The following is a 13,963-nucleotide window of genomic DNA, read 5'->3' on the forward strand; positions in this document are numbered from 1 at the left end:
TCCATTGAATTCAAGTTGGTTAATTAATAGCAAGTTGATTAATTTATCCAGTCCCCCAATCATTTAATAATTTTTATAATAAAATGGAAATTATCCATGAAGATGCATAACACCATGACAGCAAGACAGGAACAAAAAGGTGAATTACACTGTACCACAATTGGCATAAGAAGGCATGCAAGAAATAACCCTCAAAACTCAAACTTATCTCATCCAGGTGTTTCTTCAAGTTCTGTAATTAGACCTACTAATCTGCCTTCATAAATTTCTATGGATTTATTGTAATTTGCCCTAAGTCTTGTTGAGAAATCCTTTGAACACATCTTCATTACAATCATCCATGTCATTCTATATGGTATTAGTTTCTTTTAAATCTAATTTATATTCCCTTTTTGTCTTTGAAAAAGATTAGGCTTACTCCTTTCAATTCTGCTAGCTGGTTCATGGGCATCTATCATCTGCTCCCTTCACTTCCATTTCTTTGTAATGGCTTATACCCTACCCGGTACTCAACCCACCCAATCCCCCAAACCATCCCCTCCCTCCCTCTCTTGCAACAGCCAATTTGATGGCACCAGACCCTATGAGAGCACCTATACATGCTCAAACCCTGAGCTCTTCCTGGAGCTACTCACAACATTATCAATAAACTAAAGATAGTTGGCCAAGCTCTCCCCTAAGATAACACTTGAATCTTTATATGTTGTTTCTAAGTAAGGAAAAAGGTTATATAACTCATAAATGATTTGCTTCCAAAAGTCTACCGATGCCTATTCCCCCTAGTTAACATACATTGTGCTCAAATCTTGACTCCCTACTTTCTGCAAATGTGTGTTCCTAATACATTATCCTGTTTCCTCCAATACCTTTCTCTAGAAGTCCATTCATATCACTTCTTACAAAAATTTTCGCACATTAGTTCATCTATTTTTCTGCTGTAAAGAAAGGAGAGACAAAAATGAACTTGAGTTCTCTATCAAACTGGAATTTGCATCATTACTAGCACAAAAGGAAAATATAAGAAAAATACACAGGAACTAGAAGAAGAACGAAAATATCAGCTAGAAGCTTGTGCATGGGTCATTATTATCAAGTCCTGTTGTAACAGTTCTCTTTATAATAATATTTTACATGTTTAAAATGCTCTTTTGTTGACTATCCTGGGTACTCAACACTTCATGCAGGCACCCAATTCCAACTCCAAGGAATTACAACCATTTGCATGCCCTTGGCATATTGACAAAATGCAGTGACATGTAAGCATTACTAAGTGTTCCAGGAAGTTGCATTGGCATGCAAAACACAACACCACAGCAAATAACCTATATGCACAACAAGAAACAGAAAAAGAGCAAATAATATATATAGGCAATGCAATTGATGGTTGAATTACATAACAATGTAATATGCAGCTAAGGATTGGAAAATAAAGTTCCCAATAAGCTCTTGACATACCATTTGAGAGGAGAGGGCATTCAATTGTCTAGGCCTGTTTAATACTAATGTTCTCACAAACAAGTTCTTGTCTATGAGGACCTGTCGAAGCAAGAAAGACAAATAAGTTAAAAGAACATGCTAAATTTAGCTAAGCAATATTAGACCAACAATGCATATAAAGAGTAATTCCAATAAAAGAGACAATCTTGCTAATTGTATCCTGAAAAGTGAGTGAAACTTTTCACTATGGATATTCAGTCAATTAGCAAAGTCCACTATAGCACAACTCTATTCACACAATGACAAAGAGTAAAAAGATAATAATAATAAAATAAATAAATAAAAAGATATGAAAATATATCTCACATCAGACCTTAGGAAATCTACTAAAATTAGCAGAAATTCAGACCAGTGTCTCTAAGCATAAACGAAATATACAGAAATCCATGCTCCCAATTCCCCACTAAAGACCTTCAAATGTTATCTTCTCTCTTCAATTTTATTATCAGTAACTTCAAAATGTTTCCATTTCACATGAAAATAAATCCAAATAGCAAGACAACTATAGAGAAATGCACTGAACACTTTTTTTTTTTTGATAAGTAAAGCAAGATATATTAAAGAAGAGGCGGAAAGTTACAAGTATACAGGGGGTATACAAGGCAACAACCCCCTCTCAAAGCCAAAAAAAAAGCAATAAGGCTCACCACCCCTTAGTTGGACGCCAAACATTCCAAAAACCCTATAAGGGACATACGCTCCTCACCAATATACAATCTAGCCCAGCTCCACAAACTACAAACAAAAGAATTCTTAAGCTTTTGGATATCTAACACTCTCCCCCTAAAAGTTAGCCTATTTCTTTCCTTCCAAACTGTCCAAAAAATACACAACGGAATGGATTTTCATATCTTTTTCCTTTTCTTTCCCACAAAAGGGCCCCTCCAGCTAGTTAAGACCTCCTTTATAGTTTTTGGAAAGACCCACTGCACACCTGATAACCCAAGAATAATATCCCACAGAACTCTGACCACTATACAATGAATAAGAATATGATTTACAGTTTCTTCTTCACAACCACATAGAAAACAACAATTAGGAAGCTGCCATCCTCTTTTCTGAAGTCTATCAAGAGTGAGCACCCTCCCCCATGTAACCTCCCAAGTATAGAATGCAACCTTGGTTGGTACAGAATCCACCCAAATGCATCTAGAAGGAAAAGCAAAATCATTGGGTCTGGCCACCAATCTATAGGCTTCTTTGACCCTAAATTTGTCATTTCTTCCTCCCTTCCAACAAACTGAATCTTCCTCCATAGAAGACTTGTAATCCCTTAGAACATGCAACAAGTTCCCTATCATATCCATCTCCCAATCATTAAAGTCCCTCAAAAATCTTAGATTCCACCCCCCTTGACCAAAATTCTGATCCCACATCTCCTCCACCGTCGCATTCCTATGAGCAATCATAGCAAATAGATGGGGGAAGTTTTGGGACAGCCTTGTACCCTTACACCATACATCAGTCCAAAAATTGATTTTGCTTCCCTTGCCAACTATGAACCCCATGTTATCCCAGCACCAATCAGTTTCCTTCCATATTTCCTTCCACACCCCCACGCCGAAAGCCCCATAAGCCCTCTTTGCTCTCCAACCATGACCCTCTTGCCCATATTTCGCTGTTATCACTTGCTTCCAAAGATCATCTTTATCATAAGCAAATCTCCAGATCCATTTACCAAGCAAAGCTTTGTTCAAGAGCACTAGCTTCCTTAAGCCTAGTCCTCCCTTGCTCTTATCCTCACAAATCGCCTCCCACTTGATTAGATGAGCTTTCCTTTCCACACTTCCCCCTCCCCAAAGGAAATCTCTTTGAACTTTATCTAATCTCCTAGCCACTGACTTAGGCATTCGGAACAAAGACATGTGATAGATTGGCATGCTAGCCAAAGCGCTTCTTATGAGAGTGATTCTCCCCCCTTTTGAGATATATTGCCGTTTCCACCGCGCTAGTCTCCTCCTCACTTTCTCGTCCACCCCATCCCAAACTGAGGTGGCTTTATTAGGAGCCCCTAATGGCAAGCCCAAGTATTGAGAAGGTAGAGATCCCATCCTACATCCTAATTCCATTGCCATCTCCTCAATCTCCTCCACCACACCAACTGGGATAATTTCACTTTTGTCCAAGTTAATCCTTAAGCCTGAAGCTGCTTCAAACCACAAAAGAATCCAGCTCAAATGTGTTAGGTGCTCTTTGTTAGCCTCACAGAACACGATTGTATCATCAGCAAAGAAGAGATGGGAGATTTTTAGATTATGTCTCCTATCACCCTAAATACTGCAACCTGAAAGGTAGCCCCCAGCAACCGCCCTCCTAATTAGGGCATCTAGCACTTCCATTCCCAAGACGAAGAGGTAAGGAGATAATGGATCCCCTTGACGAAGCCCTTTAGAACTCGGGAAGAAACCAGCTGGGACCCCATTAACTAGAACTGAAAACTTGGCTGAAGATATACAACTCCACATCCACCCCAACCACTTTGAGCCAAATCCCATTTTGTGTAGTGTCTTCAACAAGAACTGCCAATTGATGTTGTTATACGCTTTCTCAATATCCAACTTACAAATGAGCCCTTTCTCTTTTCTTTTCTGCCATGAGTCTATCACCTCATTCGCAATTAAAGAAGCATCAAGGATTTGTCTTCCCATCACAAATGCATTCTGAGTTGGGGCTACCACTTTGTTTAACACTCTCTTGAGTCTATTAGCTAATACTTTAGCCATCAATTTGTATAGCCCCCCCAGGAGACTAATGGGTCTAAAATCTCCCAAATCATCCGCTCCCCCTTTCTTAGGAATCAGAACCAGGAAAGTGTTATTTAGGCTTTTGAGAAAGGAGCTTTGCTCATGAAACTCCTTAAACATCTCCAAGATCTCCCCTTTCACAAAATCCCAACAACTTTGCCAAAACGCCATAGTAAAGTCATCCAGCCCAGGGGCTTTATCCCCACTCATCTCCATTAAAGCTGAATGAATCTCATTTTCAGAGAACGGAATCTCAAGACTCTCTACCTCTTGCTGGCTAATTTGATCTAATTGGATCCCCCCAATATCCGCCTTCCACCCCAAGTCTTCTGAGAGCCTCTGTTGATAAGCATTTGCAATCCCCTCCCTTACCTCCTGTTCCTCTTCCAACCAAACCCCATCAATTTTAATTCTGTCCAAAGAGTTGTTGTTACGGTGGGCATTCGTCATCCGATGAAAAAATCCCATATTTTTATCTCATTCCTTAAGCCATACCTTCCTTAAGAGTTGCCTCCAATGACTTTCTTCCAAAAGGACCCATTTTTTATAGTTTTCCTTTGCTTCCTTTTTTAACTCTGTCTCTTCCAAAGACAATCTTCTTTCGCTTTCCACACGGTCCCAATAATCCACTTGCTGCAGGGCTGCGCTTTTGTTACCTTCCAAATTTCCAAAGACCTCTCTATTCCAAGCTTTCAGTTTCTGTTTGAACTCCTTCATCTTTGCTGCCAATCTATAGCTAGCAGTGCCTCTGACCTCAATTTCCCTCCACCAATTCCGGATAAGGTCCAGAAAACCCTCAACTTTTAACCACATATTTTCGAACCTGAAAGGAGATGGACCTCTCCTTAGCCCGTCTCCTTCTAGCAGAATTGGAAAGTGGTCCGAAACAGGACGAGGCAGCCTTCTTTGAATCACCCCACTGAACTGATCTAGCCAGCTAGGAGACACCAAGAACCTGTCCAATCTTGCCCAGGACTGGTTATTCAGGCCCCCGCTCTAAATGAACACTCCCCCTTGCAACGGGAGATCTATCAACCCTAAATCATCAATAATATGAGCAAACCTCCTCATGGTCGGGGTTATTCTCCCTTGGCGGCTTCTTTCTCTTTGAAAGAGGGTACTATTAAAGTCACCCCCTAGGCACCAAGGCTCGTCCCAGATTCCTCTTACAGCCTCAAGCTCTTCCCATAGGCATTCTCTTTCCTCTTTGGTGAATGGGCCATAGACTCCCATAAACACCCAAACAACCCCATCTTCCACATTCTTGAATCTACACGAAAGGGAGTACTATCCCTCTTCCCAATCCACAATTTCCAGCAACCTTTTATCCCAGCAAATCAACAGTCCTCCCGCCGCCCCATCCGCATCCAAAGCCCTCCAATCTAAGAACCTTCCCGAGCCTAAACTTCTCACCACCCCCTCCGACATTGGCTGAATTTTTGTCTCCTGAATACACAGTAAGTCAACTTTTTGATTCCTTATAAATGTCTTGATAATTTTCCTCTTGGACCTGTCATTTGCCCCCCTCACATTCCAACTTAACAGCTTTAGCTTCATTAATCAACTGCCAGCTGATCTCCTTTGCCCTGTGAAAGGCTTTTTTGCTTACACCCTTTCTCATAATTAACGGAGCACTCCAATCTCTTCAATTCCCTTTCAAATTTTGACTTCTCCATCAATTCTTTGCTGTGAATTCTCTCCCGTCTCTTTCTTATTTTGATCAAGAAGTTCAAAATTTCCTTTTCCAACCCTTCTGTCGAAAAACCCAAAAAATGACTGAACTTGGCCAAGCTGCTTTCTTCCCATCTATCCTCTTTCTCAGTTCTGACTTCTTGAAGTTCTGTCCTCTCTGAATTCCACTCCACCCCCCTAGCCAAATTGGGGTCCTTATTGAATTCTACCAAGTCCCAGCATCCATTGCCATCCATTCCGGGACCAACTTCAATACTTTCCTTTAGCACCCCAGAGTGATCGAAAAGCACCCCCACCGGAGTCCGATCAAAAGAGTACAAGATGAGATGAGAAGACCCATAGCCCCTTTCCCTCTCTATCCTTAGACCATAATCATACCTCATAGCTTCCTCTGCCAGCACCTTGTCTGTTGCTGAAAGTATGGCTTTCTCCCTTGTCTTCCTTGCTTCCTCTAACTCCCATATGACTAGGTGCTCTCCCTCTAAAGAGCTCCCGTTGCTAGCAATTTTGCAGTCCAGAAGACTTCCTTTCTCCAGGGGTCTTTTACCTTTGTTTTGGGCCATGGACTGACTTGATCTGGCCTCTTCCAACTCAGCCACTGGGTCTCTCCCAACATGAGCCCATCTTTTGGGCTGGCTAGTCTCTGGTCCATCAGGAATGGTCATCCTTTCCTTTAATGTCGGGCCCCTCACCGCACTCATCCCACATGGGCTCTTCTCTACCCCCCTTATCATTGACTCCTGGGCCTGATCTAACTTTCCTTTCCAGCCCAAGTAACTCTCCTGCCAGCCCAGCCTCTTATTTGAATTTATCAACTCCTCGGGCCGTTCAAAGGAAGACTCTTGGGCCGTGGGCTTAAATGAACTGACCCCATTCATCAAACAGCCTTCCCCGTCAAAAGCCCAGCTCTTGGACGGTCCAGTCTCTATCCCCGCCCCCTCTTCCATCACTCCCTTTAGCTTTAGGCCCGACTGTTTCGGCCCACAGACCCTTCCCTCATAACCCATGGACGCTAATTGTTAGGCCCGGTCAACTATCCCTTCCCAGCCCATAACCCTTTTCTGTCTCCCTGTCCCCTCATCTGACGATAGCAGCGCCTCGGTCTTTTCAATGGCCAATTCCACCTCCACGCGCGAGCCGAAGCGTGAGATGTTATCATCCCTGACCTCCCTCCATCTTCGGCTATCAACCCTAAACTTTTTGACTGCCGGCCTGACCTCCCACCAGAGGGCGATGGTGAAAACTTCCTCTTCGATCCCAATCTCCAGCGTACTCGGTTTATCTCCACCGTCCGTCCTAACCAGAATCCTAGCCCATTGGAGCTCTTCCAGCTTCTCCGTCTTCGAATCGATGTCAATGAAGCCACCGCATTCATCCCCTACCCTTCTCAACACAGTCGGGTTCCACAACGACACTGGTAGTCCAAAGATTCTAACCCAAACCTCGTTACTTTCTTCCTCCTCCTCCCTGCATCCACTCCATGGGCTCCATTTCTCGAACCTCAGCCTTATCTCTCCCATCATTTTTTCACCTGATAGGGAAACCCATTGAGCTTCTTCCAAATATTCAAATTCCAACAAGATTCTGCTTCTCTCCAATTTTGCCAGCCCTAGGCTTCCTTTCAATCCCCAAGAGCTCGCCAGAAATCTCCCCAATTTTTCCAAATCTTCTTCATCTCCAGACCTAGGGTTCCAACTCCCGACAACACAATACTCCAATTTTTCCAGATTTCTTCGGATTTCCTCCCTCCATACCTTCACCTGAACTGAGTTTATAACTCTACAGATCGGCCTCTTCACCACTTCCGCGAACGATCTCTTCAGATCCATGTTTCCACCTGCCTTTTCTTCTTGTATATTGTTCCTTCTATCGATTGACCTACGCAGAATCTGTAAATTTTCCGCCATTGCAGCCCATCCCTTTTTTTCTCCTCTACCCTTTGGAATGTAGATACAGTAGTGTTTTCGTTCCAAATCCGTTACCCCTAGCCGGAGGAAGCATCCCGCTTTATTTACACTTCACAGCAGAGAGAAGGATCTCCCCTGTTCCTTCCATTCCGTCACCCATTTGTCTTCCTTCTCGTCCCTTATACAGTGGTTTAGGCCCTCCATCAGGAACCCTAAGCTCTCTACTCCCATTCTGACCCAAGACGAGACTCCCCCTTTGCTTTCCTCTATAACTATTTGGGATTTTCCTCTTCTCTCTAAAATCTCCAGCTCGAACACCTTGGATTCAACTGCGAACCTGTTCCCCCTTCGCCTTCTTCGAGACCCCTCCTTATCTTCATCTCCCTCGCCGGCGTAAACTCGCCTTTTTCCTTCCTCACGAGCTCGCTCGCTACCGCGCTCACTCTCTCTCTCTCGCTCTCTCTCACCCATCTGTTTCCTGAAATGCACTGAACACTTGTCACGTGGTGGCCCTTGTTCTAATTTCCAATTTGTTTCTTGATTAATTTAATTTATTGCAAGAAATTTAATTACATGTGATGTATGACTTCTTGTTTGACTGCAATTTTGATGCTCGGATATGAATAATTGTGCTTGGCTAAATAAATTGTTGAACTACCAATTTTCCTAAAAGCTTAAACTTGAAAGATTTAGGTTCAATACGCATATCATGGTCCTTAACACCCTCCCTCACGTGCAGCCCCATCCCGCACATGGAGAGACATAGAGATAGGGGAGAGAGAGAGAAACAAAAGCAAATAGCTTTTTTTTTAACTTACAGGCATGCAAATGGGGAAATAAACATGCAAATTGTAGAGAAACAGCTCGAATGCATGACCTCTTACCAAACCAAACTCTAATACCATGTTAAACTACCAATTTTCCTAAAATCTTAAGCTTGCAAGATTTTGGTTCAATATGCATATCATGCTCTTTAACATGGCGCAACCACCAGAAAAAGTAGATGAGGCTGCATTTCAAACATGTGAGGCCGAAAACTCAATGATGATGGCCTGGCTTGTTAACACAATGGATCCGGAAATTGGAAAGACATGTTCGTTCTTATCAACAACAAAAGAAATGTGGGATGCAGTCAATGAGATATTCTCAAATTTAGGCAATTCAGCTCAAGTATATGAGATTAAACCCTGAATTCATGAAACAAAGCAAGGAGCTCAAGAGGTCATGAAATACTATGGTATGCTTAAGGGTCTCTGGCAAGAGTTAGATCAGTATCATGAAGCTGAATGGGAGAATGCAAGAGACGTTGCCCAGTTCAAGAGGTTGTTGGAAAAAGAGTGTTTTTGAATTTTTGGCAAGATTAAACTCGGAGCCTAATGAAGCAAGGGGAAGAATTCTTGGAAGAAAACCTCTCCAATCTGTACGAGAGGTTTTTGCATGTATTAAAAGAGAAGAAAGTGGGAGGAATGTTATGATGAATGGCCAACAAACTGGCCAAAATGTAGAAAACTCAGCCTTATTGACAGCAACACTTGAAACTGCCCTTGTTGCCAATCAGAAAAACTCTAGGAAAGAAGGAGAAAAGATTAAAGTATGGCATGATTATTATAATAAAACCAGACATACCAGGGAAACATGCTGGAAAATTCATGGGAAGCCTGCTAAAAACATTCACTTTCTGGAGAGAAACAACCATGCTTTTCAGGCTAAAAACTCACAATCAAGCAATCTTAGAGGAGCTGAGACTCAACCCTTCACAAAGGAACAACTAGAGCTTCTACACAGGTTTATTAACCAATCACAAAATAATCCAACTCCAAATCCTTTCAGCTCCCTTGCTCAAAAAGGTAATTTCTTCTTTGCCTTAAGTGTTTCTTCTAAAGCAAAAGCTCCTTGGATCATAGATTCAGGAGCAACAAATCATATGTTTGGTTGTTCACAATTATTTCCATTGTATACTCCATGCTCTGGTAACCAAGAGGTAAGAATAGTTCATGGTTCTTTGTCTTCAATTGTAAGAAAGGGATTTATTCATATTTCTAAAGCACTTGTGCTAAATTCTGTTTTACATATGCCTAACCTTTCTTGTAATCCGTTTTCCATTAGTAAGTTCACCAAAGACAATAATTGTGTAACTAAATTCTTTCCTACTCATTGTGATTTCCAGGACTTGGCTTCGAGGATGAAGATTGGCAGTGCTAAAGAAGTTGACAGGTTGTACTACTTTACTGATAATGTCGTTCTAGAGAGACAAGCTCAAGTAGTAAATAAAGTCTCTTCTCGAACTATTAAGAATGAACTAATGTTATGGTATTATAAATTAGGGCATCCTAGTTTTTATTATTTGCAAAAATTCTTTCCTTTGTTGTTTAAAGAAAAAAAACCATCTTTATTTCAATATGAGGTTTGCAAACTAACTAAGCACGATAGGTCTCATTTTCCTATAAAACCTTATAAAAAATCCACACCTTTTGTTCTTATTCATAGTGATGTGTGGGGTCCCTCACGTGTCACTAACATTTTTGGAACAAAATGGTTTGTTAACTTTATTGATGATCACACTCATTTATGTTGGTTGTATTTACTAAAGGAAAAGTTTGAGGTGGAAAAATCTTTAAAAGACTTTTGTGGTATGGTTCAAATCCAATTTCAAGCAAAAATTAAGGGGCTTAAAATAGATAAGGGAAAAAAGTATTTTTCAAAGATTTTAGGAGAGTATTGTTTGCAAAATGGAATTATTCACCAATCAACATGTTTTGACATGCCACAACAAAATGGAATTGGTGAAAGGAAAAAAAGACATTTATTGAAAGTTGCACAAGCAATTATGTTTACCACTAAGGTTCCAAAACATTTTTGGGGAGAAGTTGTTCTTACAAACTCATATTTCATAAATTGTATGCCTACAATGATCCTACAATTTCAAATTACATTGGATGTTTTTCAACAATTTTATCCACACACTAAATTGTTCACTTCATTACCTTTAAAGGTGTTTTGTTGCACTACATTTGCTCAAGTGCACAACCATCTTAGAAGTAAATTAGATCCGTGTGCAATTAAATGTGTGTTTTTAGGGTATTCTCCAACTAAAAAAGGGTATAAATGTTATGACCCCGTTTAATGCAAGTTTCTTGTCTCTAATCTTCTACTATTATTAGTTCTGTTTTTGTGTAAGTATATGGAGAAAGGTATACCAACTTTCCCAATTTTCTTTCATTCATTCACTTAACATGGTTATAAATGCAGAGCTACTCTTAAACTCCGGAGCCTTTTCACAAGATAACAATATCACCAAAAGAGAGACTCCAGGGCTTGAAAATGAGGATCATTCTTTATTACCCCAGAGAAAATGGAAGTCTGTAAAAACTGTCTGCTTATGCAGTAGGCCAACAAAAAAAAGGGGGGGCCCAAACAAACAAACAAGCAAAACATGTTGGACTGCTTATAGTCAAGAAGTGGATCCTTTAGCTCACGTCCAACTTCAGTGCTTGTGTTTTTATTATCCATTCCTCAAGTTCACATGGAATAAGTACTTCCATAAGGGATTAAGGGACCACCCTAAAAGGAGAATCTTAGCCTCATCCTGCAACACCAATTCTTGCTTTCAGCTTTGGACAAGAAAGGCAAGAAAATTTCAACAAGGGATTCAAATTAGGTGTGCCTATTTCAATGAAAATTCCAATGCCAATTCAAATACCTAAATAATTAGGTAAATAACTTGAATAACTGCTGTCCTAGGTATGGGAGAAAAGACATTCAGAAGCTATACCATGCAGAGGCCAATCTTAACAGAATGGCAAGGATGAATGAATTAAGCAACTACAATTTTAATTTTTACAGAAGTAAAGGATTTAGAGATGTCACGGATTGGATGAAATGAAAAGAACCATTATCGGAGACTTCATGATTCCTAACTAATAAGCAACAAATTCATATTCAGTTTACCAATTACCAATCCATGACGCAAGACCAACTATTGAGGCTGAATCTTGCATCTAGTAGCTGATTTCCTTTCACTAACATTGGAGATTCAGCTTAACTTGAGCTTCCTGATGCCACTATCAAGTAAGGTACTGAAAGAAAATAGGCCTGTTGGTGACCTAGACCAGCAAAAATCAGCTGAGAAGTTTGAGAGTGCTTACAGTTTGTGTTTCTCTCTCCCTTTCACTTATTTCTTTTCTAACAAGATTACTCATTTCACATGGCTACTGAATTGTGCAGCAAAAACATAGAATCCAAAATTTGCGCTTCCTCTCATTTTCTTCCTTGTTGCCAACAACCAAACACACACACGGAGGAAGATTCCTCACTTCCTTGTTCCCAACAGCCAAACACACACACGGGGGAAGAAATTCACAAAATCATAAAGGGAATTGAATTGAAACATATTGACTAACACGACTATTCGCCCTAGTGAAACTAAGCCTCCAATTACTTGGAAATGGAAAATTGCATAAAAATATATATAATCCAGAATTTGCTTCTTCTCGCTCAAAAAAAATGAAAATTCACCAAACCCTACAGAAAAAAAAATCAATTGAGAATCACCATACACGAACCTGGTCTGAGTCACCTTGTGTAGAACCCAGTGGCGCCATCACTCGTGAAAACTCAGAGCTTGCAAATGAGGATTGATGCTAGTTCTGTATGTACAGAATTTGGTTTGAATGGTATTTTAATATTTTTGCATTTTTAAAAAATTCATATTTTTAAAATTTTCATTTTAAGGAACATTTTGGTAAATTAGGACATACATATGTATATACATTATTTTTAATTAGATAAAATGGAAATCATATAGACTATATGCAGACAGTTAGTACTAAGTTCAACGGGTTCTCACAACTTTAAAACTTGTCTATATAGTTGGGAGCATTAAGAACTTTTTTCTCTTATATATAACGTTATGAACTTTCTCTCTTATCCAATATGAGACATTACAAAAAAAATATCACATCAAGGTCGAGAATCAACTATAATACTATTTGTAACGAATCGCTCACAACCATGTAGACCTGTTTTTAAGCCATGAGGGTCCCTTTAAGTCTAAAATGGATAATATCTATATGGTTAAGTGCATTACATTATAATTCACTAAATAACTTTTTACTCCTTTATTATTAAAATATTTTAAATTCAAAAATTTTAAAATATTGTATTATATTGTTTAATATATAAAAACATTTTCCATGTTGAATAATATTGTCTATTAGTATTATTTTAGGTTGTATTATCACCTTTTCTTTTATTAAAAATTTAATTTCTTTTAATTGATTTTTTTTTTCAAATAAGTAATATAAAATTTTAAAAATGATAATAGAAATAAATTTATGATTCACTCTAGATATATATATATATATATATATATATATATATATATATATATATATATATATATAAGACCAAATATGAGATATGATATTATCTTATCTCATATTACATTTGGTCGATCAAACTTGATCAATCAAACTTAGTCTAAATGGAAAAATAATTCTTCCATTTTTTTAAAAACATTAAGTATGATTGATGTAGCAAAATATCTTATCTCTATCTCAGGTATTATGTTTAGGTGAACCAACTAGTATGATACATGGGCATATAAGAGTAATTTGATGTTCAAATGTGTTAAAGAGTAATTTAATACTCAAAAGTGGCAAAGTAATATGATGTTCAAAAGTGTTGGTATAGTCTAGGTAAAGTGCGCTATGCCAAGGAGAATGCTCTCGTATCTTTCTTCATCAAGAAATCATGCATGCATAAAAACCACCAATTTTGCACCAACACAAAGATCAATAAAATAGGAATAGCTAATCTATAAAGAAAATATTTAGCTTAAATGTGGATTCTCACAAGTTTGATCACTATATACTAGACTTCTAGGGACAAAAAAATATAACATAAAGCTCCTTTTGTTGAATTAATTAGGAAAATTTCAATAAGAACACTATTTAACATTGATCAAAGCATAATGCATCAATCGACCTTTTTAAAAGGTCTCTTGGATATGCTTTCCCAACATTTTGACTACAATCTCCAAACTACTTTTGGGAAGTATATCTTTTTAAGCCAATGTGTGTGCAATGCTTCGAGGAGGCCTCATTGTTTTACTAAAACATCAAC

General features: G+C 39.1%; 1 protein-coding gene across 1 annotated transcript in view; it reads right to left on the minus strand.

Moving 5' to 3' along the window:
- The window catches only part of LOC117922579 (3-hydroxyisobutyryl-CoA hydrolase 1-like), a 37,956-nt gene extending 25,476 nt beyond the window's left edge, over nucleotides 1-12,480 (minus strand). The window contains exons 1-2 of the mRNA XM_034840732.1: nucleotides 12,403-12,480; nucleotides 1,456-1,536 (exon numbers count right to left, since the gene is read on the minus strand). Coding sequence (XP_034696623.1) covers nucleotides 1,456-1,536; nucleotides 12,403-12,441 — 120 coding nt within the window. The 5' untranslated portion in view covers nucleotides 12,442-12,480. The remainder of the gene's footprint in view (nucleotides 1-1,455; nucleotides 1,537-12,402) is intronic.
- Nucleotides 12,481-13,963: the final 1,483 nt, after the last annotated feature.

The sequence above is a fragment of the Vitis riparia genome, chromosome 9 (assembly GCF_004353265.1).
Source record: "Vitis riparia cultivar Riparia Gloire de Montpellier isolate 1030 chromosome 9, EGFV_Vit.rip_1.0, whole genome shotgun sequence".
Taxonomy (NCBI): Eukaryota; Viridiplantae; Streptophyta; class Magnoliopsida; order Vitales; family Vitaceae; genus Vitis; species Vitis riparia.